Source organism: Cucurbita pepo, chromosome 9 (assembly GCF_057944985.1).
Source record: "Cucurbita pepo subsp. pepo isolate OVF chromosome 9, ASM5794498v1, whole genome shotgun sequence".
In the NCBI taxonomy this organism is placed as follows: domain Eukaryota; kingdom Viridiplantae; phylum Streptophyta; class Magnoliopsida; order Cucurbitales; family Cucurbitaceae; genus Cucurbita; species Cucurbita pepo.
The window spans coordinates 88022-112196 of NC_141806.1; the positions used below are offsets into that span (position 1 = coordinate 88022).

The 24175-nt window shown below is 39.3% G+C and overlaps 6 protein-coding genes and 1 long non-coding RNA gene across 7 annotated transcripts; 4 read left to right on the forward strand and 3 right to left on the reverse strand.

Annotated features, from left to right (window-relative positions):
- Positions 1-180: 180 nt before the first annotated feature.
- On the reverse strand, positions 181-2869 carry LOC111801968 (E3 ubiquitin-protein ligase SINAT5). The gene is made up of 3 exons (XM_023686218.2): positions 2267-2869; positions 1143-1529; positions 181-779 (listed from the first exon to the last, which is right to left on the reverse strand). The coding sequence occupies exons 1-3, from the start codon at positions 2513-2515 to the stop codon at positions 420-422; spliced, it is 996 nt and encodes a 331-aa protein (XP_023541986.2). The 5' UTR covers positions 2516-2869; the 3' UTR covers positions 181-419.
- Positions 2870-3628: 759 nt separating this feature from the next.
- On the reverse strand, positions 3629-12705 carry LOC111801971 (CLP protease regulatory subunit CLPX1, mitochondrial). The gene is made up of 15 exons (XM_087127259.1): positions 11892-12705; positions 11747-11805; positions 10412-10512; positions 9219-9298; positions 8774-8824; positions 8355-8429; positions 8174-8251; positions 7911-7967; positions 7668-7738; positions 7474-7573; positions 6688-6792; positions 6087-6149; positions 5794-5916; positions 3928-4068; positions 3629-3847 (listed from the first exon to the last, which is right to left on the reverse strand). The coding sequence occupies exons 1-15, from the start codon at positions 12444-12446 to the stop codon at positions 3767-3769; spliced, it is 1740 nt and encodes a 579-aa protein (XP_086983385.1). The 5' UTR covers positions 12447-12705; the 3' UTR covers positions 3629-3766.
- Positions 5316-5785, forward strand: LOC147790952 (uncharacterized). Its single transcript, XR_015422536.1, has 2 exons — positions 5316-5456; positions 5503-5785. It is a non-coding gene; the product is annotated as an uncharacterized LOC147790952 (long non-coding RNA).
- Positions 12706-13034: 329 nt separating the features above from the next.
- On the forward strand, positions 13035-15813 carry LOC111801493 (protein IQ-DOMAIN 21). Its single transcript, XM_023685504.2, has 4 exons — positions 13035-13437; positions 14295-14561; positions 14773-15078; positions 15158-15813. The coding sequence occupies exons 1-4, from the start codon at positions 13330-13332 to the stop codon at positions 15755-15757; spliced, it is 1281 nt and encodes a 426-aa protein (XP_023541272.1). The 5' UTR covers positions 13035-13329; the 3' UTR covers positions 15758-15813.
- A 1220-nt stretch (positions 15814-17033) lies between these two features.
- LOC111802329 (Ribonuclease P protein subunit P38-like protein) lies at positions 17034-20682 on the forward strand. Its single transcript, XM_087127258.1, has 3 exons — positions 17034-18989; positions 19212-20116; positions 20289-20682. The coding sequence occupies exons 1-3, from the start codon at positions 17810-17812 to the stop codon at positions 20631-20633; spliced, it is 2430 nt and encodes an 809-aa protein (XP_086983384.1). The 5' UTR covers positions 17034-17809; the 3' UTR covers positions 20634-20682.
- Positions 20683-20982: 300 nt separating this feature from the next.
- Positions 20983-22315, forward strand: LOC111802331 (uncharacterized). The gene is made up of 2 exons (XM_023686654.2): positions 20983-22055; positions 22176-22315. The coding sequence occupies exons 1-2, from the start codon at positions 21543-21545 to the stop codon at positions 22233-22235; spliced, it is 573 nt and encodes a 190-aa protein (XP_023542422.2). The 5' UTR covers positions 20983-21542; the 3' UTR covers positions 22236-22315.
- RKD4 (RWP-RK domain-containing protein) lies at positions 22129-24030 on the reverse strand. Its single transcript, XM_023686257.2, has 2 exons — positions 22629-24030; positions 22129-22541 (listed from the first exon to the last, which is right to left on the reverse strand). Exons 1-2 carry the CDS (start codon positions 23016-23018, stop codon positions 22377-22379), a joined length of 555 nt encoding a protein of 184 aa, XP_023542025.2. The 5' UTR covers positions 23019-24030; the 3' UTR covers positions 22129-22376.
- Positions 24031-24175: the final 145 nt, after the last annotated feature.

Below are 24175 nucleotides of genomic sequence, written 5' to 3' on the forward strand. Positions count from 1 at the left end.
ATTGATGTAAAATAATTTACCAAAATATTAAAAGTGAGATACATTTGATAAACAGGTGGGTTTAGAATTAAATTATAATGTAGGGTGTCTATCCTTCTGTAGACAATAATTAATGCAGTGTTCTACTCCTAGCACAACAATTATTGTAGACTCTATTTACAGAAGTGGATAACAAAAAAAAGAACAAAAGAATCCACTGATGTGTATTAGAGTTGCAAAGCAAACATCCATTACAACTTAATCTTTGGAAGATGGATAATAATTATGAATATCACTGCTACTTAACAACAACTCATCCATTACAATGTAATACCACCAAACCAGCAAAGCTCAAAACAGAGAGAGAGAGAGAGAGAGAGAGATTAGGTACAAACAAAGCACAGCAGCTGCACAACACACAACATTCAGAATGCTTTTCTTTAGCTACACAGGTTGGGTATGCAGACCCCAGCATCCGGGTTTTGTTCCTTCCATATCCTTCCCGTAACTCTCAGCTTCAGTTCCTTCCTATCCCCACCCGAGAAGAACAGAGCCATATTTCTTTGAATCATCAGCCCATCATGGCTATCCCTCACTTTTCGATGGCTATCTCTGATACTTCGCGGGGTGCCCTCCCATATCAGTTTTCGCCCATATCCACCCACCTCCAGACTGTAGCTGTAGGTTCGCGCCTCATTCTCGTCGCCCATGAAACGAAGGAAAGCCATATACACTGGGGCCATCCCAAGCTGAAAGGCTTCAAAGTGAAGGCAGAAGTATTGACCGAAACAATGAAAAACCTGCAAAATCAAATACAGAGCAACAAACCGCAAGAAACAAGATCAAACTAAAACTTGCATTGCAACAGTACCTTTTTCACACCATAAGAAAAAATTGTGAACCATCTTCAATGGTTTATAAAACTTAAAACTTGTAGCAGGCTATACACTACCAATGAATTTTCTCATCATACATCAATTGCTATTGACTAGTAGAAATCTTATTCTAATCTCTCCCTAATAGCTTGATTGGGTTTGTTATCCTAGCCCTCATACATCTGAACCACCCACGTGCATGTGTGTGATAAAACAATTTCTACCAAAGAAGAAAAAAAGAAAAAAAGAAAAACACTTCATAATAAAGGTCAAATACATTAGACTTACCGTAAGCATCCAAGTGGCATTCTCCACTTCCCTTGGGTTGGATTTCACATAGCGATGGTTAAATGTGCATCCAGTGTGCATGTCCACCTTGTGATCATCCCTCAGATGGGAAACAAGGAAAGGAATATCCCCAACAGCAGAGCATTCCGAGCCAGCATATGGGCAATTGTAGGGTCTGAAGTTGCACAATGCTTCGTGCTTGAGTTTACTGTAGTAAGGAAATATTTCTGGGCATCCCAAGGAATAATATCTGCAAGGCAATTCCAGTGACTCTGCCACCTTCTCCAGTGCTAAGCACCTAATGTCTCCAAGCTCTTGTCTACAAGTAGGGCAACGATTATGAACCCGTGTTTTACATGTAGAACATAATGTATGTCCATTGTGGCACTGCAACATTTAGTTGATTATACAGTTAACCCACATTTGCATACAAGCCTCGGATACATATCAAAAACAAAGTATACATCCCATGAATGCTTTAAGACGATATTGGGATATAACAAGCATCTTCTTAACAGCTCTCATCCTGACGGTACCAAAACGAACATGCTACCAAATGATGCAAGAGGAAAGATGAAGATAACTGAAATGACGGGAAATGACACTCTAAAAAAGAAATGGGATACTAAAGTTTCATCAGCCAGTCAAAATCCTGTTTATAACTAAACCCAAAAATCTCCTTAGAAAGTGGGTTCAAACAACCAGCATATTATACTAGAAACAATGGTCTTCAAGCACAAACAGGTCAAGTACTAATCTCATCTCAATTATATAGCCTAGTGTTAGAAAACCTAAAGAAAGAAGTACGAGAGATGTTTATGTTTTATGGTTACAACATGACACAACAAATATCAAGCCAAAGACTTGACATATTTCAATATAATGTAGTTATAAACTTCATATTGAGCACTTTAAATACAAGTTAGCATTTAACACATCCATCCAAAACATTGAATGATCAAACCTTAAATCAGAAACCCAGCAGGGAAAAGATAAATCGAAGGAAATTATGTCGTCGAAAATCAAATGGAAATAGGAAGGAGGCCCTATACCTCCCCCTCCCCCTCCCCCCAGGGAAGAGGGCCATTCTGCAAGTAATTATAATTAGGGCAACAAAGCCAAACCTGATGAATGGGAGGGTACATAGAATTGGTACAGACAGGGCACTCGAGCAATTCATGGACGCTAGTGGCCGGCGCAGTGGCAGTGGGGCCTGCTACAGCGCTATTATTGTTTCCATTGCGAGGCTTGGTTGCTGACAACTCGGGATGATGATGAGAATGGGAATAAGAATGAAGAGTGTGATGCAGATGGATCTCATCCTCATCGAAACCATCGGAAGATGATACACACTCGATACTATCTAAATCCATTTACAAAACAGAAAGAAAGTACAGAACCAAAGCAAGAATGGATCAAGATCTCAGAAAATTGGAGGGTTTCCCCTCTTCAAAACTTGACCAGTTGGGTGCAGAATTCTCCCCGGAAGTCGAAAAGAAGCAAAGGCGAGGAGAGGAAAAGGGGTGGATAAAGGGATCGAAAGAACCCTTTATACCCGAAAGATGGAGGTTCCTTTCTTGGTCGTCTCTACCCCCTGGGGTTGTTCCTGTATTCCCCAGGTGTCTGAAGTGAGAGAAGAGAGAAGAGAGAAGAGAGAAAGGCGTTTAATGGCACCGTAGATTTGGTGATGGGAAGACTAAAACTCACATCCCACGCCCACAACATTGGTTAACACAGCTTGGGATATGTGATCATCACAGTTCATCACTCACCAAGCCCGCCACGTGCATATATCTCTCTTTTTTTTTTCTTTCTTTTTTTCTCTTTTCTCTTTTTTCTTTTTCTTTTCTTTTTCCTTTCTTGTAATTATCATCATAATATCTATTTAAGATCTTTCAATAATTATGGCAATTAAGATGCATCATTATTCTTTTAACTGTTTTTTTCTTTAAGAAAAAGAATGAATTTTAAGGTTGTCTGGCCAGCAAATGAAAGAAGCTGCCTTAATTTGTACAACTAATACATATTATCTTAGCAATTGACTTATAATTATTCATTCTATAAATATAAATACTTGTCAGCTTAAATATGTTAAGAGGTTTGTTCCAATCAGCAATTTTATTTAATTTGTATCCAAGAATGAATCACAACTAAGAAATTAAATAACTTCATTAGTGAGTGCGGGGCCTAATTAAAATCTCAAAGTGTATCTAAAAAAAAAAAATACTCGTAGAAGTTAAAAAAAGGGCAATCATATCTTTAATTGTAGGCTCCCCTTTCCAATACATATAGTATTAGGAAAATGCAGGTTGAAAAGGGGAATATCAACCTTGGATATGGATATGGCTGTGAGTGAATTTGAAGCTACAAAAGCATATTATTCCCAATGTTAACCTCATCAATCAACATTCATGGGCAAGTAAATTTTGTGCTTTTCCCACCTCTTGTACAAGGTGTAGGCTCTCAAGGCATCAGGACTTTGAAAATGAAAAACACAACACTTTCTTTTTAGAGAATCAGATAATCTGTATGACAGTAATTTCCCATTTGAGCTATTAATAAATGTGGACTAGTAATATTTACAACATTACAGTTATAATACATGGACTTTCAGAAATGGCTGGTTACATGCTGCTGGCAGCAACTGAAGGAAGATCTGTTTCACTTTCAGGTTCTGCTTCTTTTTCGGAACCCTGACTTGTAGTCTGCAAAGCCAAGTTATCAGCGTTATTAGATTGCCAGGATGGATATGTAATTGATATTGATAGAGCTTTCTATCTTCTACCTTTTGTCCTGAAAGATAGCGATCCAATGCTCCCTTTCCGTAAAGAATTTTAGCGCCACAACCCGTGCTGTCTGACCCAATGGATTCTTCATCAATGATAACAGCATCGATTATATCCTCACCTGTTCTGACATCAGGAATCTGCAATACACTCCAAGGTGATATGGTAGGTTAAAGTATAAGAAATTGTTTGTCAAATGACTTGCTGCAGTGAAAAGAACAGAACCACTTTGACTCAGAGTAGATGTAGCTTAGTTTAGTTTACTAATGGCTTCCAAAGGAGGAAAAAAAAGAAGTGTTGTTTCATTCTTGGTCTTAGTGCACACCTGTTATTTCTGCAGTCACCGTCTTCTCAAAGCGGTGCCATCTTTACTAATGTAGTTTTCATCTACTCAGAAGGTCTTCTTTGTTACCGTATTGTATCGATTTAAAGCCATTTGCAGTCTTAAAATAATAGAGACGAGATTTATAGTGGTATTAGTTATGATCCCCCAAAGTTTTGATTGTATAGGCGGCTATCACGAATTGTGAAGATGAGCACTTTCCTGCCACTATTTAGGGCTTCCCCTAGGTGATAATTCCAACCAGTTATCCTTTCAGAGACCTATTTTGGAAAAGGACCAAACTCCAAAAGCATCTTCTTCCTAAAAGAGGCACTTTTCTCTAGGGAAGAGGTTGACTCTAATTCAGACTATTTTGAGTGGGATCCTAACAAACTCTCTTTTTAGAATTTCTCCCTCTCTTAGTGATGGTTTCAAGAAGATCATGAGAGATTTCCTATAAAATTCAACAAGGGTAGGGTTCCCGTTTGATAAGGTGGGATTTGTGATAAGACCCACCGACTTAGGTGGGTTGGGCATGGGAAACTTGAGGCTTCCTAATTGGGCTTATTACTAAAATGGTTGAGCCAAATGCTTTGCACCATAGGGTTTACTGTGACTTGTGACGTGAGAAAGGGGTTCTCACCTGTTTGGATGGGTCTTGAATTTTCTGTGGCTCAATGTACATATAGGAATTACTTGGAAGCAATCTCATCTACTTGTTTCCTCATCTTTTAATGCTACTCCGTGTGATTATCGTCCTTCATTCTTTAGGGTAATTGCACATCATATAATTTTGGGTCTCCCACCTATTTTAAACAGGAAAACTTTTGATGTTTTACCTCTCCTTTCTTTGTTGGTCAGTTTTCATTACGATTCTAGGATAATTATGGATTTCCATTCATATACTGTGATTCTTCAAACGGGTTTCTTCTACATTTTCCTTTCATCTTGTGCGACCCTCAACCTTTCAGGTACTTCTTGTTTTCCTTGCTACGGAAGGGTAGAGTTCCCAAGAATGTTAAAACTTTTCTACTCAGCTGGTCCTCCATGAGAGAGTTAACACTAGTGATTCAATTCATAGGCATTTGTCCAAATATGGTTTAGACTGCAGTGGCGTCTTCTTTGTTAGAATGCTTATGAGGATTTGGATCACATCCTCTGGAGACTCAACTGCGTTTTGGGATCATCCGGGGCTCATAACCGAAAGTGTTTCTTCACGATGGTCAAGCTCTGATTTCACCTCAAGTAGTAGGCATGCAAGCTTTTTTTTTCGTTTTTTTTTTCTTCTTTTTTTCTTTTTTCTTTTTTGTGATGGAGCACTTGGTTCAGGAGAAAAAACAATTTTAAGGTATTGAGAGGCTCTGGGGAAGGCTTGGTCTTTGGCCAAGTTCAATGTCTCTGGATTGATTGGCCAATTTTAAGGTCTTTCCACCCTATTCTTATTGATTGGAGTCCTTTTTTGTATCTGTTTAGATTTTTGTCTTCTCCTTTCTTAGGCCACTTGTATTTTTAAGTTCATATGGAGAAATAAGGAACAGCCTACCTCGTACATAGCATCCATCAATAGATTCTCCAATATTGATCGCAAACCCCGTGCTCCAGTGTTCTTAGACATTGCCTTTCTTGCAATTAATCTCAAGGCATTTTCTGTGAAGTGGAGCTTGACCTGGTGACATGTTATCCCAAGATATTAGTGTTTAAAGTTAACCAGAAAGTCGAAGTAACAACTGTACCAACACAATAGAAGGGTAATAAGTAAATGTATAATAGTACGGGTACAAAAATTCAAGTCCTCCCTTGGAATCTGAAAAGAAGGAAAAGAGCAGAATAACTTACGTCATTCATCTGGAACATCTTTCTATACTGCTTTCCTAGCGCATTTTTTGGCTCTGTCAAGACCTAAAAATGCGCAGTATGCAAGTTATGTTGAGTTGGGAAGATAACATCCATAGCAATTAAGATCAGTAAAACTTGAGAGCTTGAGAGATTATCGACTTATGTTCTTCACGATCATTAATTTACTAACCAAATATCAGCGAAGAGGCATATTATTCCACATATCTTGCAAGCATGACAATAAAAGAATGTGGACTGGACCTACCATAAACTTGTGCAGCTAAAAGAATGCAAACTGAAACTACAACCATCTTGTGCAGCTAGATCTCACCATGCAATCAGTGAATTTTGGATTTTCTTATTTAAAATAAATTCCATGACTCCCCACGGTAGCAACAGAATTGGGGAAAGTATACATAAAAGACAGTTATTTTCTATTCAATTAGAATCGGGGAAAGTATACATAAAAGACAGTTATTTTCTATTCAATTAGTATTAGTTCGGGAGATCTTGGTTGACCCAACACTAGATGAATACATGAATACATGAGGGCTATCTTTCAGAATAAATGATCACAAGAAGAACAAAATATAGAATATACCTGAACAAGTTGGTCTTCTGTTAGGGCTGACAAACTGACGAGGATGGGGAATCGACCAACAAATTCGGGTATTAACCCATATGCAATGAGGTCACTACTTTCAACCTACCAAAATATAAATTCTCTATGAAAAAACAGTAAGAGAATGATAGAAACAAGACACAAATGGATATCTATTCTAAATTGGCAGAATTTGGTGTACAATCATATTGAAGTCAGAGTTGGGAGAGGAGACAAAACTCTGTTTTTGAAAGATGTTTGGTTTTAGTCTACATATCCCTCTCTTTACCATCTCTCTCAAAAAAGTGGCCCCCAATGCTGATCTTCGGAATCGAAGTGCTGGTTCTTGGAACATTTTCTTGAGAAGAAATCTTAATGAAGTTGAAATTGAAGAATGGGCTTCCCTATCTCATCTACTTTTGACCTTCATAGTCAAAGATCAAGAGGATAGATGGTTTTGAGCGTTAGAGAAGAATGGGGTTTTTTTCTACAAGTTCACCAACTCAAAAGCTTGCTTCCACTAGTAATTTGATCGATTCGCCTTTTTATCAACAGTTATGGAAGGCCGTCCTCCAAAACTTTTCTAAATTTAAATGCTTGGGCCCTTCTTTGTTTAAAAAATTTCTCCATGTCCAAATTTTAAAAATAAAAAAAAAGAAAGAACACGTAAAATAGTGTGTTGGACACGTGTCGGGATGTATCCGTGCCTGACACAGACTCAGGCGTAAAATGAAGTGTCCATGTTTCATTGCTGTTATTTATAAACTGAAAGTGGTCTGCACTTACAGTCTCCAATAGTGAAGAAGTAACGATGGCATCTGTAACACCACTTGCCCTCATGTTTGCACGAACTGGGGCCCCAAACCCTAAAGAAGAATCTTGTCGCCTGAATTGAAGAAAAAGTCCTCCCAGGTTATAAACTAACGTAAGTAATTGGTACTGAAATGAGTAAACTAGGGTAGCTATTACATGCAGATAACCTTTCTGAGATAGTTTTTTCTAAGTCAATGAAGGCACCCCCACATATGAAGAGAATGTCCTTAGTATCAATCTGCAAAGAAACATTTCATAATGACTATCTATAATGATCACTATTTAAACTCCTAAGCCAATTATTGTTCATATCATTATAATAAAGATAAGTGGAGAAACACATCTAAAGGCTCACTGTTCTTTTATTCCCTTGCTAGGAAAGCAAATTCCTTCAAATTACAACCACCTACCTGGATATTTTCACCTCTGGGATGCTTTCTTGCACCTTTCTCAGGCACGTTTACAATCTAGATATAAAAAAAATATATATATCACATATGAGCTCACCACAAACAACTAGAGAACAAAAAATATATACTACGAAAGGCTCTAGTCCAAATTAGAATTCCTGATTTCATTCTCACCATCGCAATGGTTTCAATGGCATCACAAGTCACGTGTGCCTGCTGCACATAATCATAAAACTTCATCTACAATGAATTGCAAAACTTACCGTTCCTTCTAGCATTTTTAATAATGCCTGCTGCACGCCCTCTCCTGACACATCTCTGCTAATGTTAAGGCTCTCTGCCTGCCTCATACAAATGCAATAGAATTATCAGGCAAAGAAAATTTACATCAGTCCTTCCTCAGAAGATGGGGAGGGAAAGGTGAATATAAGAATCGAGGAGAACCTTCTTGGTAATTTTATCAACTTCGTCTATGTAAACAATGCCCTGCTGTGCAGCTGCCACATTATAATCAGCAACCTGACATTTAAATACATATAAGAACAATATCAAGAAAGGAGAATATTAAGAACCAGAGCCAAAACGAAGTTACAGGTTCTGAACTAAGTATTGGAAAATAATTTTTTATTTAAGAATTAAACCAAATGAAAAAGAATATACTGTACGGTAATGGTTTGATTACAGAAAGAAAGAGTGTATGCTGCATGGTCTTGATTATAATTGACATATTGGATGTGAAGTGAAAAGTTTAACTGTACTCTGGTGGTTTGATTACAGAAAGAAAGAGTGTATGCTGCATGGTCTTGATTATAATTGACATATTGGATGTGAAGTGAAAAGTTTAACTGTACTCTGGTGCATACCATCAGAAGTTTGTACAATATAGACTCCACGTCTTCTCCAACATATCCCGCCTACACACAGCAACAAAAATATCCAACTAAAACATTATAAATTCAACCAGAAAACGTCAGTGACTGGAAGCAACTTGATACTCTATCTTAAGAACTATAGATGAATAACTCCAGGTTCCAAACTGAAAGAGATTTACCTTTTGAATCATTAACAATTTATAGTTAACGTAGGCAAGACACTACAATGATTGAATTTAGTGGACCTAGAAACTAGCGGGTATATAAGACTCGTGGAACAGAAACATATATCTTTGTGCCATCAACATCCCAGAAAGTTAAATGAAATATCCAGAACACAGCAAAGGTTACTTGCCCATGAAAAACACAACTAACCCTATTAAGAACTAAATTTTTTATGCAAAAAAAAAAAAAAAAAAAAAAGTAATCAAGTTACCTGTGTTAGGGTAGTTGCATCTGCAATAACAAATGGAACATTAACAAAGCGTGCCAAGGTTTTAGCGAGAAGTGTTTTCCCTGTCCTTGAAACAAATATTAAGTAGAATAAGAAAGAATTATATAAGAGTTCACAATAATTAGAGACGATATTAGACAGCAAACAAAAACTAATTGACCAATGTTTAATAGAGCAGTAATTGAAGGAATGTGTCATGTTTGGAGGAGCATTGCAATAATGAGTTTTAGCTTTTAGGATTTGATACGGTTAGAGATAGGGCTTCTAAGAGGCTCAACTAGATGGAAGAAGGTTACCACACAAGGGAAGGCTTACTCCTGCAAAATCAGTTCTCTTCAGCATGCCTACCAATTACATGTCCCTTTACCAAACCCGAACTAAAGCATCCAGACTCTATGAAGAAAATATGGGCCCTTTGGGCAAGAGTAGACACCAACTCCGGGAGCCACTTTTGGTTGGTGGGAAAAAAGGCACTATTCCATTCATAGGGAGAATGGCCTTAGCATAGGAAATCTTTGGGGAAGAAAATAGGCTAAATCAATTTGGTTGAATCAATTAAAACCCCAAACTAATGATTGTATGAATTTAAACCTTAAACTTTCATGAGTGAATCAATTTAGACCTTCCATTAGTATTTTATAGCTAGTTTGACTTTATTCCATTTCAAATCAACTCAAAATCACTTAAATAACATCATTCTTCTCCTAAAGTCCTAACAAAATAGCAAGAAAAATTATCACGGAATTACTTCTAAATAAGTAGAAAAATAGAGGAAGACGAGAGATAAAAAATTGCTAACTAATGAAAAACTCATATTATCCATTTAGTTCCAATATTTTTCCCTATTTTATGTCCATCCCCGTATTAAGAGAGGTTTTATACAAGAGTGAAAGTTATACATTAAGAGTCTTAAAACCTAAATTGATGCACTAATAAAAGTTTCAGGTTTAAATTGATACAATTACTGGATTGAGATTTTATGTGATACAACCTTTAAAGTTCCGTGGTATAAATTGATTTCTTAACAAGAAAATATTTCTCTATATCTCCAAATGAATTTGGAAAGATCTTTATTCTATTTTATTTTTATCAGTTGGGACAAATCAAATTTCCAAAGATATGGTGATTATTGAACTTGAATCACATACTCTACATTTTACAAAAGTAAACTGCACCTGAGCCTGTTGGCCCCATCAGAAGGATGTTACTTTTCTCAAGTTCCACTTTATCATCATCAACAGCATCAGCTTTGTTGGTAACCGTATCTCCTGTAGGCCTAGATTGCACAAGAAAAACAAAACATTTAAAGGTCCTTCATATTTTACTTCACAGAATGAGCACATCCTCAATGAGTGTAGCAAGAGGGACACAGAGAAATCAACACCCATCTAAATAGAATATTCACAACATGTATCATTATTATTCACATGAAAACATGCACTCAACTCCCCCGGAAGGAAGGAATGAAAGCATACATCACTCTGATCATATAAACACTTACTGCTCTATAAATTCAAAACAGAAACTCAAAAGGAGAGAGAATGATATGAACCAAGACATCAATCATGCAATATAAACTTTAAGGAAGATGTGAAGAAAATGTTGTTAAAATTGTCAAAAGATGTTTCAATTCATGCCACATTGAAGAAGAATCAAGCTTTATTGTTATAAATTTTGGGTGGGTCATAATTTAGAGTTATGATGTTCCTTTAATGCGATTTAGGACTTTTTGTTTACTTTAGGTTACATTTACATAGTACAACTTTTGAAACGGAAGGTCAAAGAGTTCATTTTAAGGCTATATAAAACCATGTATGTTGTATTTGAAAAAGAGACTTAGAAAAGGCAGTAAAAGGATTTGTGCTTTTTTTAGCCAATGGCTAAGTTTCTTTGTAATTCTATGTAGTTTAGATTGCATGTTTAAAATCATTCAAGCTTGATATGCGATCTTGCTTGTGAAGTGATTCGAATCTCAAACAAGTGTTATTGTCTTGAGATTTCGATCAGCAAGATAATCCAAATCTTACGTCCCTTGTAGGCGATTCCTTATCGGAGAATGTCTTCTTGAAGAATTGTTCTGGAAGTGGATTCACCTCAATTTTGAACTAAAAGTTTCCAGTTCCCAATTTGACTGTCCAATTCAGTGTATCCTTTCTTATCATAAAATCAAGAAGACAGACTGGTAAAACTAGGCTCTGCAGGTTTTAGACTCGATAAAGACAATGATCCACTACAAGTACAGGCATCATGATATTTGTATGCATCTGTGTGTGTTTTGCCTTTGGGAGTTATCGTAAGAGTTTAACAACTATGTTAGCCACTTCCTCCCACACACCACAGAACAAGTAATGAAGAAACAAGGACAACAGATAAGTTGGTTGTGAGTTGTAATTTCTGACCAGAACTATGGACCTCAAGTAAAGCCACGCCTTACTAACTCCACCATACTTCAAAACAGTATATATATACTCGTAATAGACAGGAAGTATACAGCGTTCAAATTCAACAACCTTTGCAACGATTCATGATAGATACGCTTGTAGTGATTGTAAACACCCACAGAGAGCACCTGCAAGAGAGACCAACATTTACTTCAGACAATAAAAAGAATGTATCTGAATGTATAAAAAATGTCCAGCCACAAACGATGATTACCTTTTTAGCTCTCTCCTGACCAATTACAAACTTATCAAGCCCCTTGGAGATTTCCTTCGGGGTTGGAAAATTAGGACCCAAACTGGAACCACCCCAACACCCATCATTCGAGTTCGCGCCAAACCCACTTCCACCAGAACCAGAGTTAGCGCTTCCACCACCGCCACCACCACGACCATCCAAGCTTGAATTACTCCCACGAATCACAATCCCATCTCCAGACCACACCTCAGGCGGGTCCCCATAAGTGCTCATAAAACAACCGCCCCTGCTCAACCTCTCATTCAGGTTCTTGTTGGGATTCGGATAAGCCATCCGATGATCGAAAGGTTGAGTCCCGTCGTGGAGAAAGTCGCCTCTAAGTGAAACCGACTTGAAAGAGACCAAGTGGAAAGGCGAGCTGAGATAGAGGTCATTCGATTTGTTACGACTCGCGCAGTGGGAAATGGGATTGCTAGCAGAGTGAATATAATTGGAAACACAGTGTCTACAACGAGAAAGAGTTAAACTGGCAACTTCCTTGGAGGACCTGGACCTGAGAGCGGCGGCGGCCATGGGTGAAAGTAGTATTTAGCGGGAAATGAAAGGAAAAAGAGGAGAAAAGAGCTAAAAATATAAGGTCATGGAGGAAGTGAGATGGGGATTGAGAAAATTGGAAGCTAAAAGAGATGGAGAAATGAAAGATTTGGAATTGGCATCGGCATCGGCGGGGGAGAGAAGGAAGGGAAATTGGAAGCGGATGATGAAGGAAGACACTAGGAGATATTCTCACACAACAGAAAATCACGCAGCGAGGTGAAGTTGTGACTCGTGTGCCTTCCAGATTGAATATCTAATTTGGAGGATTTGGGGAAAACGACGTCATTTCACTTCCGAAAAGAAGTACTGAAAATCAATTTGTTTTGTATTTTGGAGTGAGCCTTGTTTGGGCAAGCGCCTAATGATAGATCTTTGGTCCATCTTAATAAAGCCCTCTTTTGTCTTAATAAACCAAACACAAACAAGATAATTGTTTCGGCCTTGTGGGCTCACTCCCAACAAAAATCTGGCCCATCTTTGATCCACTACCAACAGCCCAAATGAGTTTCGTTCACGTATACAACATACATACATGTATATGTGTGCTCATTAAAAGCCTCCACCAACTGGAAGTGGAAAAAGTATGGTGTTGTTCACGTATGACAAAGAAATCCCCTGCCTTTCTCCTCGTGATTCCCTTTAACATTAACGGCAGCTTCTTCTTCTCTCCAGCTTTGTTTTGGCGTTAATTTATCCTTCACACCCTCACCTACCTACCGCTTCTCTTCTTCATTTTCCAATGCCCGCTTAATCCAACCTCTTCAAGCTGATGGTCGCGACCCCTGCCTTCACTCCTGCCGGTCACTGAATTCTTTTTCCTTGCTTTTGAACGCCTTTGATCTGTTTCCGGTGGCTGCAGATGGGGAAGAAACCAACTGCCCGCTGGTTCTCCACCGTCAAGAAAGTCTTCAAATCTTCTTCTTCTTCTTCTTTTAAGGACTTCACCTCGCCCGAGTTCCACAACAAGGTTTGGGTTTTCATCTCTCGTCTTCCCACAATTACTTCCAAAACTTTAACTGCTTTTCTGGGTCTGCATATACTCAACCTTGGGATTTGTGTGTTTAAAGTTTACTCTCTTTTTTTATCATCACTACATTTTTGTGCTCTTCTCTTTGCTCCAAGAAAAAGAGAGGAAACTTTTTATTAGATGAACACGACTCTCCGCAATAGTATGATGTTGTCAACTTTGAGTCTAAGCTCTCGTGGACTTTGTTTTCGACTTTCCCAAAAGGCCTCACTCAACCAATTGAGTGGAGGAGGATATCACGGTCATGCATGTCCAAGACCTGTTGTCAATGGCCGCATGACCGATATTCCGGTCTTGCTTGTCCAGGACGTGTTGTTCATGGTTGCATGCCCGTTCCAAACCCTTTTACATGCTTTCATCCTAGATAGGCCTTTACCATTCCATATTGAGTCAACGATGAAGGTGTATGACTATAAGAGCTAAAATGCCCCAAAATGTACCATAGTACTATAGTATAGGAAGAAGTTGAAGGTTATAATCACATGACCCAACACATTTAATCTTGATTAACAAAAGGTCCATGCATGACTGAGGAAGAAGGGAAGAAAACCAAAGGCGGGGGTTTTGGTCCCCCATGAGAGTACATGAGGGCCCAAAATGTGTATGACATATTGTTGTCAAACCTTTTAAGCCTATCATGTGCATGTTGGTGGTAGATATCCATCATATTCCAACCACATTTTTATCTCTTTTCTTTTAACCAATTTTGTGTTTTAACAATATGCCATAATGGGGATACCCATTTGTCTAGTTGGTGAAGTTTAAGTAAAAGAATTGTGAATGTGGGAAAATGGCAGCATAATGCTCCGGAGGGTATATCACTTCAACAATTTCCCGAGGAGAATTCGACAGAAATAATGAACGACGAAAGCGTTCAATCGACACCGAGGATCAAAGGTCGAGATCATGCCATTGCGGTTGCAGAGGCGACTGCAGCAGCTACAGAAGCTGCAGTTGCTGCAGCTCAGGCAGCGGCAAAAGTGGTTCATTTGGCTGGCTATGGGTGGCAATTTAGAGAAGATAGTGCAGCTACTCTTATTCAAGCTTATTACAGAGGCTACTTGGTAAGTCGGTTCTTTTTTTTTCTTTGTGAACTTCAAGGTTGTTTTTTTGTTTCTACATTTGAAATTCTAAATCTTATTCTACATTTGTTTCATGTGATAAATTCATATAATTTTGTCTTCCTTATGAGATAAGATATCAATTACAACTTCAAAAGAACTTAAAAAGAATGTTCTTCGCCATTAAATTATTGTGTGTTATTCAATGTTGTAGGCGCGACGAGCACTGCGTGCCTTGAAGGGGCTAGTGAGGCTGCAAGCATTGGTCCGAGGCCACAACGTGCGAAAGCAAGCAGAAATGACGATGCGTTGCATGCAAGCATTAGTGAGGGTGCAAGCAAGAGTTCGTGCTGGTAGGCTGCAATTGGCAAACCAAAATTATGATAAAAGATTTGCAGTAGAAGAAGAAGGTTGGGATGGTGGGGTTGTAAGTGTAGAGAAAATGAAAGAAGATTGTTCAAGAAAACGTGATGCCCAAATGAAAAGGGAAAAAGCTCTGGCTTATGCATATTCGTATCAGGTTTGTCTTCTCTTCCCATACCCTTCCCCTGTTAGGCTTCTCCATATCAGCAACATTCTGACACTTGTCTGTACAACAGCAACATCAACGAACACAAGAAGAAGGAATGTTACAATTGGGTGGAAATGTGAATGGTTTTAGGTTTAACCATGACAAGGCCAATTGGCTCCAGCATTGGATGTGTTCCCACCCATATCATGTTCCTCATTCCAACGCACGTGAGTCTTATATCGCACCCACAACTGCCACCACTGCAACAGACGACATGTCGGAAAAGACCATCGAAATGGATCCCATTGCACTGGCGCAACTAAATTTGGACTCGATTGAATTAGGCTCATACTCGACTCGACAAGAGCGAGTTTCCAAGAATGTTCCTAGCTACATGGCCCCGACCCAATCCACTAAGGCCAAGGTGAGGAGTAGTCAAGGCTCAATCAAACACCAAAGACCAAAATGCAAGATGTCAATGACAAAAAGATCGGTTTTCGGGTTGGGTTGTGACTCGTCGAGTTCAGGGGGAGGAACGCAAATGAGCCGAAGCCCAATGAAGAATGGAACTCGGTTGTCTCCGATACAGATGGTAGGGTGTAGCCCGGAGTACACTGCAGGAGGAGAAGATTGGGCAGTGCCCCTTGGTGTCAAAGATTGGAGGGCTGGTTTTGCTTCATTCACTTAAATACTCATGTTGTTCAATCAATAAATGAATGTCATCAGTCTTTGCTTGTTTATACATTTCCTACTTATTCATTTGCCTTTATATTTAATAATTTGAAAAAATATTAAATTTATAATTTATACTGGGGCAGTAGCTAATGTACATGGGCCCAGTAGTAAACCCACATGGTGATGGGCCGCATAGGGGTTTGGCGTAATAGACAAGTCATGGCATCCAACCGACAAGAAGTAGCCCAGTTAAGGCCCCTCCAAATTCCAATAACACCCCCTTTGCTTAATTGGATTATATTAACAGAGTCGCGTGGGTGAGGCTGAGCTGTAATGGGACACTCACACTCCAGTCTCGTTACAGAGTCCAATCCGACATGTAGCTTCGATACAACAAAGTTTGACTGCTCCCTCCCTAACTCTAATCTAATCTCTTATGTGTATCCAAATTTTAATACAACTTATTTATTAGAAGCAGAATGTGACTATGTCAGTAGAGGCGGGCAGTTGAAGTGGGCACATAAACGACGCGATAATTCTCTTTGGTACACCTTCTCTGCCCCCTCAACTTCATAAGAATCTGTGACCCAATTAGAATCTTTCCCTCTTTATTCTTCTTTTGCCAATCTAATCTCATGAGCTTGCTTTGAATGCAATCAAAGAGGTTCGGCATAGGACCCATTTCAAATCCCGCATTGCCAACTTCGGCTTCCGAGGCCCGATCTCCAACTTCAGGATTATAAATTGCTCGACCTCGTGGTAAATGGGATTCTTGTGGAGGATCTGTATTATTGAGTCCGAGTTTTGATTATATCGAATTGTGTGCTCTGCTCTTTCTTATGCTGGTTTCTGCTTTACAGGTCGAACCGATGGAAGAAATTCCACCGGTCAATTCTTCCGGACCCACGAAGCGCTTGTTGACTCAGTAGCTCCACCATTTTGTCTATCTAAAACTGATACATTTAATTGTTCATCTATAATAATACTATGCGCAAGAGGATGCTCCATCCTGATTTTACTTTGGCTGAACCACTGAAAGGTATTTGATGTCTTCTTCCACTCGCTGGCGAAAGAAGAGTGGGTTTTACTGTTTTTAGCTATGAAATGGAATACGGTTCTTGGTGGGCTTCTTTGATTTGGGTTATTGTTGCTTCTCCTTTGCAAACTACACTTACCGCTGTTACTGTGCATCGCTAGCAACTCTTTTGTTTTCTACTTCAAAAGGTGAGAAGTAAAAGACATAATCTCCTTGTGAAAACTGAAAGTAACTTACATATGCAGCCTTCTCAAATACTTCTCATTATGCCTTGAAAAGGAACAATATATGGAAAAGGAATAGTTTTATAGAGGACTTTTTGATGCACAAAAGTTGCCTTTTCTTTTCAGTTTACATTTAGTTGCCATTAATTTCCTGAAAACCTTATGTTTGCTTTATCAACCACTCTTGACTCGTGATAGAGAAAGTTTGAGGAGATGGGATTGGGGGAGATGGAAAAGGGGAAAAGCAAGTGGGGCTGATTGCAGCCTGTCTTTTCCCTGAAAACCAGGGACAATTCTCTTTTATTCTTTTTCTTTTTTCGTAGCTCTTGTATTGTGTTGTAGTTTGGCTTCTCCTCCACTGCTCTGCAGTCTTGGGCACATGTAAAAGCAGCCATGCTTTTGATATTTCACGTTCTTCTTCATAACCTTATAGCCTCCATCCATCTTACATATTACAATTTTATGATTTGGTGATGGCTCCATGATGTTCTATAAGAACTGCTGCTCTCTTGAGTTCAGTGTCCCCCCCACTTTCAATACTGATGATCTAAGATAAGCCCTCATCCTGTTTGACTTTCTTCTGCAAGACTCTTGTATGTGTTGTTTCCGTGCTTCAATTCTCAAATGCTTGTGGGCTGTATATTGTAATCTGACTGGTCTTTTGTCCAATCTCTTGCTTTCACTCTCCTGAAAGTCTTGTTTTAGTCCTGTTTCTAATGTATTACATGAATTGTTAACGTCTTATAAACTAACCTTTATTTATCTTGTGATAGTGTACTCAAAAGGAGAAGGACCATTGTTTTGAATGATGGATGAGAAACAGGTCTCCAACACACTAACATTTATCTCAGAAGAGAAGATTGACAGTTTATCTCCCATGTATTTCGGTGTTTCTTGCGCATTCTTTGCTCTTCGACTATTGTCAATATCGGATTGCATAGACGAAAAATGGTGTGAAGTTCGGGAAAAGATGCTTCAAGGAAGTGCCCAGCTCCTGGGATTGCTAATATGGAGTGCTCAGAGAGAAGTGGATTGGCAAACACCCGATCTTCTTCATAAGCTCAAGGCTGCTGAGAGAGAGATAGCAGAGTTGAAAAGAATCAGACATGAAGATGCCAAAGCTAATGAAAAAGTTGTTTGCATTTTCGCTGCTCAAGAGCAACGGTGGTTGATTGAAAGGAAGAAGCTTCGCCAACACATTGGAGCTCTAATGCATGATGTGAGGGTTCTGGAAAAGAAGGAGGAACTTATTTCTGAACTGAACGAAAAATTGAAGGAGATGGAGACGGCACTGGAGTCTAAGGAGAAGACAATAGAGGAAGAGATTAAAAAAGGAATTGAGTTGGAAGAAAAACTGTCCAAGGTTGAAAATGTAGTAGAAGAATTGAGAGAGACAGCTAAACAGGAGGCCCAAGAGCATTCCTCTGAGCTTTGGAAGCACAAATCCGCGTTCATCGAGCTGGTCTCAAACCAAAGGCAACTTGAAGCTGATATGGGGCGAGCAGTTAGAGAAGTTGAAGCATCAAAAGATGAGCTTGATTCAGTTTTAGAGCAAAAGGAGGAGTCGGTAATATTGGTACAGAAACTATCAGCTGAGATTGTTAAGATGCGCAAGGATTTAGAACAGAAAGACAAGATACTATCAGCAATGCTGAGAAAATCCAAGCTGGATACGGCACACAAGCAAATGCTCCTTAAGGAGATTAAGTTATCCAAAGCTAAGAGAAAGCAAGCAGAATTAGAAGCTGAAAGATGGAAGACAATTTTAGAATCTAGACATGAAAGACAATCACTAAGAAGTGTGTTATCCAATCAGGACAATTCAGGATATGATGTTCCTGCGAGTGCTGGGGGCAAGTATTCAAATACAAGCGGGCTCTCAAATAATGGGAAGACAATATTGAAGCCAACTGATATTTATATTGACTACAATCACCCCCTTTCTGAATGTCTTTCCCCTGAAAAAAGTGATGACTCAGTCTCAGGTAATAAACTTAAATTTCCCTTATTAGCCAAATGCGTTATATATATATATATATATATAGCTCATTCTAACCAACATTGGTCATGTTTATTTCCATTGATCCTATGGACTTTCCTCCCAATATTCTTTCATATGTTTGACTTAACACTGCTTAAATCAAGGTGTCTTTGACTTAATCATTTATTTTTCCTTTTTGGGTTCATCTATGGATTTTCCTCTGAAGGGAGAATGATTGATGTCAAGCAGATGGAAGAGTTGGTATGTTCTGAGGCAGAAAAGTATGTGTTAATACTTCAGCAGAGACATGACCTAGAAATCGATGCATTTGCAGAACAAATGGGGATGAAAGATGAAAAGTTAGAAGTTTTCCATTGGCAGATGCTCAGCTTGGAACTTGAATCCAAGCGGCTTCAGTCACATCTTGCTGGACAGAATCAAGAGATCCTGCAGCTTAGACATAGGAATATGAAATTAAAAGCTCTGTCAATGGAGAGAGAAGAGGAATTAGCTTCCCTGAAAGGCCAATTGGCATCACAGTTTAGCTCTCAAGGGTACCAGGCGACAAAATGGGATCTGCTAGATGAAGACAACGGCACTTGGTCTGATGTCAAGGTTATAAAGATACAATCGGGAGAAGAAGAGCAACAGAGAGATAAAGATTCTATTGGGACGATAAGAGACGATGCTATTGAGAGAGAAGAGATTGCTTGTTCAAACCTTGTTGAGAACAGAAATCCATTGATACAATCTCCAGGAACTGAGTTTGAAGATGAGAAAGAAATTGCTTGTCACAGTCCCATTCAAGAAGCTAACACAAGCAGTCCACAGGAGGTTGATAATGCCGAACAGTTGGCATCAATAGGACAGCAGTTTGGAAGAACTTATAGTGTCCAATGGAGGATGGATATCCATGCTCTAGGAGTGTCTTACAAAATCAAAAGGCTGAAACAGCAATTTCTTTTGCTTGAGAAGCTCATCGGAAAACGAGAAACTGGTCGGAATTCTGAAATTGAGGATAATGGACAAGTTATCATTAGAGAATTTCTTTTGTTTCTGACACTGCTGAATAAACAAGTGGGCAGATACAATTCTCTGCAGGAGAAGAATGATGAACTCTGCCAAAGGATGGTAAGTTCATATTTACAAACATTCTGTTATAAATTCATTCCTCATTTTCTACTTCTTCGAGAATTTCCATGTCGTCGTACTTGATGTTTTTGCTCTATATTTCTGAAAGTATTGGAGTCTTATATGAAGCTGTGTGGAACTCGCTTTCTGATAATCTGTTTGTGGTTTGCAGCATGATTATGAGGCGAGTGTAAAATGTGTAGAGTCTAAAGTAGTTAGAACGAAAGGGAAAACCAAAGCGTTGGAAAGCTTCCTTGAACAGACATTTCAGCTACAAAGATATGTTGTCTTAACGGGACAGAAATTGATGGACATTCAAACCAAGATCAGCCCGGAATTTGCCAAGGTCGCTGACGAACTTCAAAAGTCTGGTAGCTTTGACATTAAGCTCTTTGCCAGTAGTGTTAAAACTCTCTTCCAAGAAGTGCAAAGAGGTCTAGAAGTTCGAATAACTCGAATTATTGGAGATCTAGAAGGAACCTTGGCGTGTGAGGGTATGATCCGTCTAAGTAGGTAGTTGTGAAACTGAATCTTAATCAATAAAGTTGAATAGTCATGTATGATTTTGTGTGTTCTTTTTCTTGCTTTGTATGGAGAAGTTTCTAAGAATGGCCTTCGAATGTAATGAAATGGCCCAAGTGATTGATGAAAGCTTGTGCTCCCAAAAGTGAGTGATGGTTAAGCTTTAAAAACCTCTCAACACATTGATTTCTGGGACATTCTATGCAACAAAACATTAATTTCTGGTCTCTGACGAAGTTTCAGGTCGATTTCCGGTTTCCCATTTAGCTGGTTTTTTGTGGGTTAGGGGTAGGTAGCTCATAGATAGCCATCAGCTTAGAACCACTGGTTTTGTTGGTCTGAGCAAGTCGTGCTCTTTTTTAAACTCCAAAATCAACTAAAAACAGAAGGTTCTCTTTGCATATAATATGGACATGAAAAGAAAAATTGCAGGTGAAAGCCAAAGAACTTCTGCAAGTGACTCCAAAGTTGCTCGAATAGAGGGTTTAAGTTAATCATGTAATGCTAAATGAATCAACCATTTTATCCAAGCATCAAAAAGCCTATCCCTTCTCGACCGTTTGCCTCCAAGAGGAAAAATCAGGACTTGGACTGTTGATGGTTCTTTGATCCATCCAAATTGCAGACCCAACCGTTTCAACTCGTGGGATCGATTTGGTGCATTTAAAGTCCAATTTATACAGAGAAAGTTTCTGGCATTTTCTCGTGAAGACGAAGCGCCAGGAGCGTTTTGCAGTTACCCTCACAATTCGCATCTCCTTCCACTTCCTTCTCTCTCTACAAAACCTGCCCTTGTTTCTCTTTCTTTAAAACTTGTTCCAATTCTACACTAACTGATCATTCAGTTCAGGTGGGCCTTCTTGTTTTTGTTCAAAATTAAACGGGTCTGTGAGATTTTGGCGGAATGAGGACTGCAACAGGGGAAAATCCAAGCTCCACGCCACCAAAGCTGTCTCTGTTTTCTTTTCCAAGACAACCATTGGAGCCGCCAGGGATGGTGACGCCGCCGCTGCACGCGTCGATTTCTGTGCCGTTTCACTGGGAAGAGGCACCGGGGAAGCCGAAGCCGCTCGGAATTATTGAATTGAATCCAAAGCCCAAAAGTGCAAGAACTTTGGATCTGCCACCCCGGCTGTTCGCTGACGCCAAGGTAGCCCATTTTGCCTCTCCTACAATCGCCGCGGATGAACCCGTCGCCGGCCGAGACCTATCGTTCAGGTTCCCGGACAGCTGGGCGGAGACGGCGACGGCGACGGAGACGAGGGAGGGAAAGGATGTTAACAAGGAGAATGTGAAGCGTGGGTCTGAAATTTCACTCTCGGCCGGCGGTGCGGACGACGGCAATACGAGAGTGAAGATCACGAGATTAAGGATTAGAAGAAACTTTATTGGGACATGGAATTCAAAGTCGCACATCGTAAGTCCTCATTATCTCAATCTTCGACTATTTCTAAAGTAATTGCACCTTTCGATCATTTAGTACATCCTGAAATGCTTAATTGTCATTTTCTTAAACAGTTGTTTCTAATAATGGCAGGCATGTATTTATGGGAGCTTGAAGCAAGTGCTTCCATGGAGACGTAAGCATGATGAATGAACGAAAATGGTTGCCTCATGATTTCAATTCTTCTGTATCAACAAGCAGCCACAGAGTCTGTTTCCCTAAACTTCATGTGTCCAAATGCAAAGAACGAGCCAAGGTGTGTGTTTCTCTGATCACTACAACAAATGACAGTCTTTAGTGAAGAGCAGCAACATTGGACCTTCGCTTCTTCTTGTAATTGGCTTTGAAACAGGCTTGCCTGAGCCTTCTGGTTCTGTGAGTGAGGTCCATATCTGGGAGTTCCTCCACAAGCCTCTTGTGCTCCTCCAACCCTTTTATCTCATTTGTCAACCCCATCTCCTGCACTTCCAAATTACACCGACGTTGAGCGTCCTAAGAACTTGAATCAATAGACATATAGAATGATGGATGTGTATACATACAAACCTGGACATTTGTAATGAGAGAGTTCAAGCTCTTGAGCTTTCTATGAGGCCATCTCATTATATGAAGTTCTCTGCACCTCCTTTTAAGCACTGTCAAACCCACATTCATCGCTTTTGCGGCCTCTGTTATTGGGATATGAAAGTGCTTTTGAATCTCTTCCAATCCCAACACTGAATTCTTTCTCCTCCCGTTTCTCATTATTAATCTCACCCTCCTTTCACACTCTTCTTCTTCTTCTTCTTCTTTACAACTTGAAAGCCCTGTTTCAATCATCCTTGTCACCTCCTGCAACTCCCTACTCATATCGTCGTCTTTTAATTTCACCATTCTCTCCGGCTTCGTCTCATCGGCCACCATGTGCTCCTCATAAAGTGGTGTAACTGGTATCATGTGTTTGTCCAACGACAAAATTTCAGCCTCCAACTCGGAAATATCATCCCAATGGAATGGTAAGGAAAGCGAGTTGAAGTCGAAGGATCCATCGACATCTAATGGAGGAAGCTCTAGTGCTCTGTGGAAAATGAAAAAACCAAAATTAAGCAAGACCCATCAAAGACAAATCAATTTAAAATGAACCCATCACGTAAAGTTGAATCCTTTAGACTTGTGTTAACAAATTGAACTGTATCTATCAATTTAGATGGTTTGTTCTTACTCGTGGTCGAAGGGGAAAAGATGTTGGTGATATGGCCACTCAAAGTCAAAGTCGTGTGGGTGTAGTTTGGTGCTGGGCTCCATGGCTAGATATGGAGTGTGGAGGAGGGAGGAGAGTGAATGAGTTTTAGTTTGAAGAAGGGGTGGTATAAGTAGTAAGTGAAATTTAGGAGGAGGAGGGGAAGAAAGAGGATTTAGAAGTTGGTGCAAGAATTGATTGGGAGTTAAAATTTCAATGAAAGGGGATTAAATATTTGAAACAATTACCAATCAACAATAGGGGGGCTGTATTATCCATACACCTCCACTCCATACCCTTTCATGCATACACATACCATGCAAAATTGCAAATGCATGCACTCTCTCTTTCTATATTATGCTTCTCTCTCCTATGCAGTCAAAAGTGGGCGGGATTAATTTTGTGTTGTAAATGATTTTTGGGCTTATAGCCCATATTCAGAGGAGGGGTTCGTAGCCCACGTTGAATCTGATGGAGGGCCCACAATTCCCCAACAATCACGCCGCTGATTTTAAACAAATTTCTTTCGGTCAAGCCGAATTTCCTTCCTTTAAATTTATCAAGAAGATGATAATGTCACTACCTGGTGATTAGTTTCTTTACAGGATCCAGACCGTTTATTTTGAAGGAGAAACCTGTTTTTGTAAGATTAGAAACTGGTAAACTGGATTGAATTATCCGATTGATGATAAGCTCACCTAACTAATTACGGTGGTCAATGTTACAAAGCCCCACAATCAATCAATCAAGTGGGGAAAGAAGGAAAACAATGTTTAGATTGGAAGGAGAGAGAAAAAGGCAAAAGCTTTGATTTGGGAATATTAAACCCTGTTTCTTTCTTTGAATCCAACAATTAGTATTAGGAAGAGGAGAA

Coding starts and splice junctions, on each gene's coding strand:
- LOC111802331 (XM_023686654.2), top strand. CDS start 21,543: ATGAGGACTGCAACAGGGGAAAATCCAAGCTCCACGCCACCAAAGCTG. Junction 22,056..22,175: donor GGAATTCAAAGTCGCACATC/GTAAGTCCTCAT, acceptor TAATAATGGCAG/GCATGTATTTATGGGAGCTT.
- LOC111801968 (XM_023686218.2), bottom strand. CDS start 2,515: ATGGATTTAGATAGTATCGAGTGTGTATCATCTTCCGATGGTTTCGAT. Junction 1,530..2,266: donor TGTACCCTCCCATTCATCAG/GTTTGGCTTTGT, acceptor TAAATGTTGCAG/TGCCACAATGGACATACATT. Junction 780..1,142: donor ATGCCACTTGGATGCTTACG/GTAAGTCTAATG, acceptor TTGATTTTGCAG/GTTTTTCATTGTTTCGGTCA.
- LOC111802329 (XM_087127258.1), top strand. CDS start 17,810: ATGATGGATGAGAAACAGGTCTCCAACACACTAACATTTATCTCAGAA. Junction 18,990..19,211: donor AAGTGATGACTCAGTCTCAG/GTAATAAACTTA, acceptor TTTCCTCTGAAG/GGAGAATGATTGATGTCAAG. Junction 20,117..20,288: donor ATGAACTCTGCCAAAGGATG/GTAAGTTCATAT, acceptor TGTGGTTTGCAG/CATGATTATGAGGCGAGTGT.
- LOC111801971 (XM_087127259.1), bottom strand. CDS start 12,446: ATGGCCGCCGCCGCTCTCAGGTCCAGGTCCTCCAAGGAAGTTGCCAGT. Junction 10,513..11,746: donor TATCATGAATCGTTGCAAAG/GTTGTTGAATTT, acceptor TGTGCAATCTAG/GCCTACAGGAGATACGGTTA. Junction 6,793..7,473: donor CTTCTTCACTATTGGAGACT/GTAAGTGCAGAC, acceptor ATATTTTGGTAG/GTTGAAAGTAGTGACCTCAT.
- RKD4 (XM_023686257.2), bottom strand. CDS start 23,018: ATGATACCAGTTACACCACTTTATGAGGAGCACATGGTGGCCGATGAG. Junction 22,542..22,628: donor CTCTCATTACAAATGTCCAG/GTTTGTATGTAT, acceptor TTGGAAGTGCAG/GAGATGGGGTTGACAAATGA.
- LOC111801493 (XM_023685504.2), top strand. CDS start 13,330: ATGGGGAAGAAACCAACTGCCCGCTGGTTCTCCACCGTCAAGAAAGTC. Junction 13,438..14,294: donor CGCCCGAGTTCCACAACAAG/GTTTGGGTTTTC, acceptor GGAAAATGGCAG/CATAATGCTCCGGAGGGTAT. Junction 15,079..15,157: donor CTTATGCATATTCGTATCAG/GTTTGTCTTCTC, acceptor TCTGTACAACAG/CAACATCAACGAACACAAGA.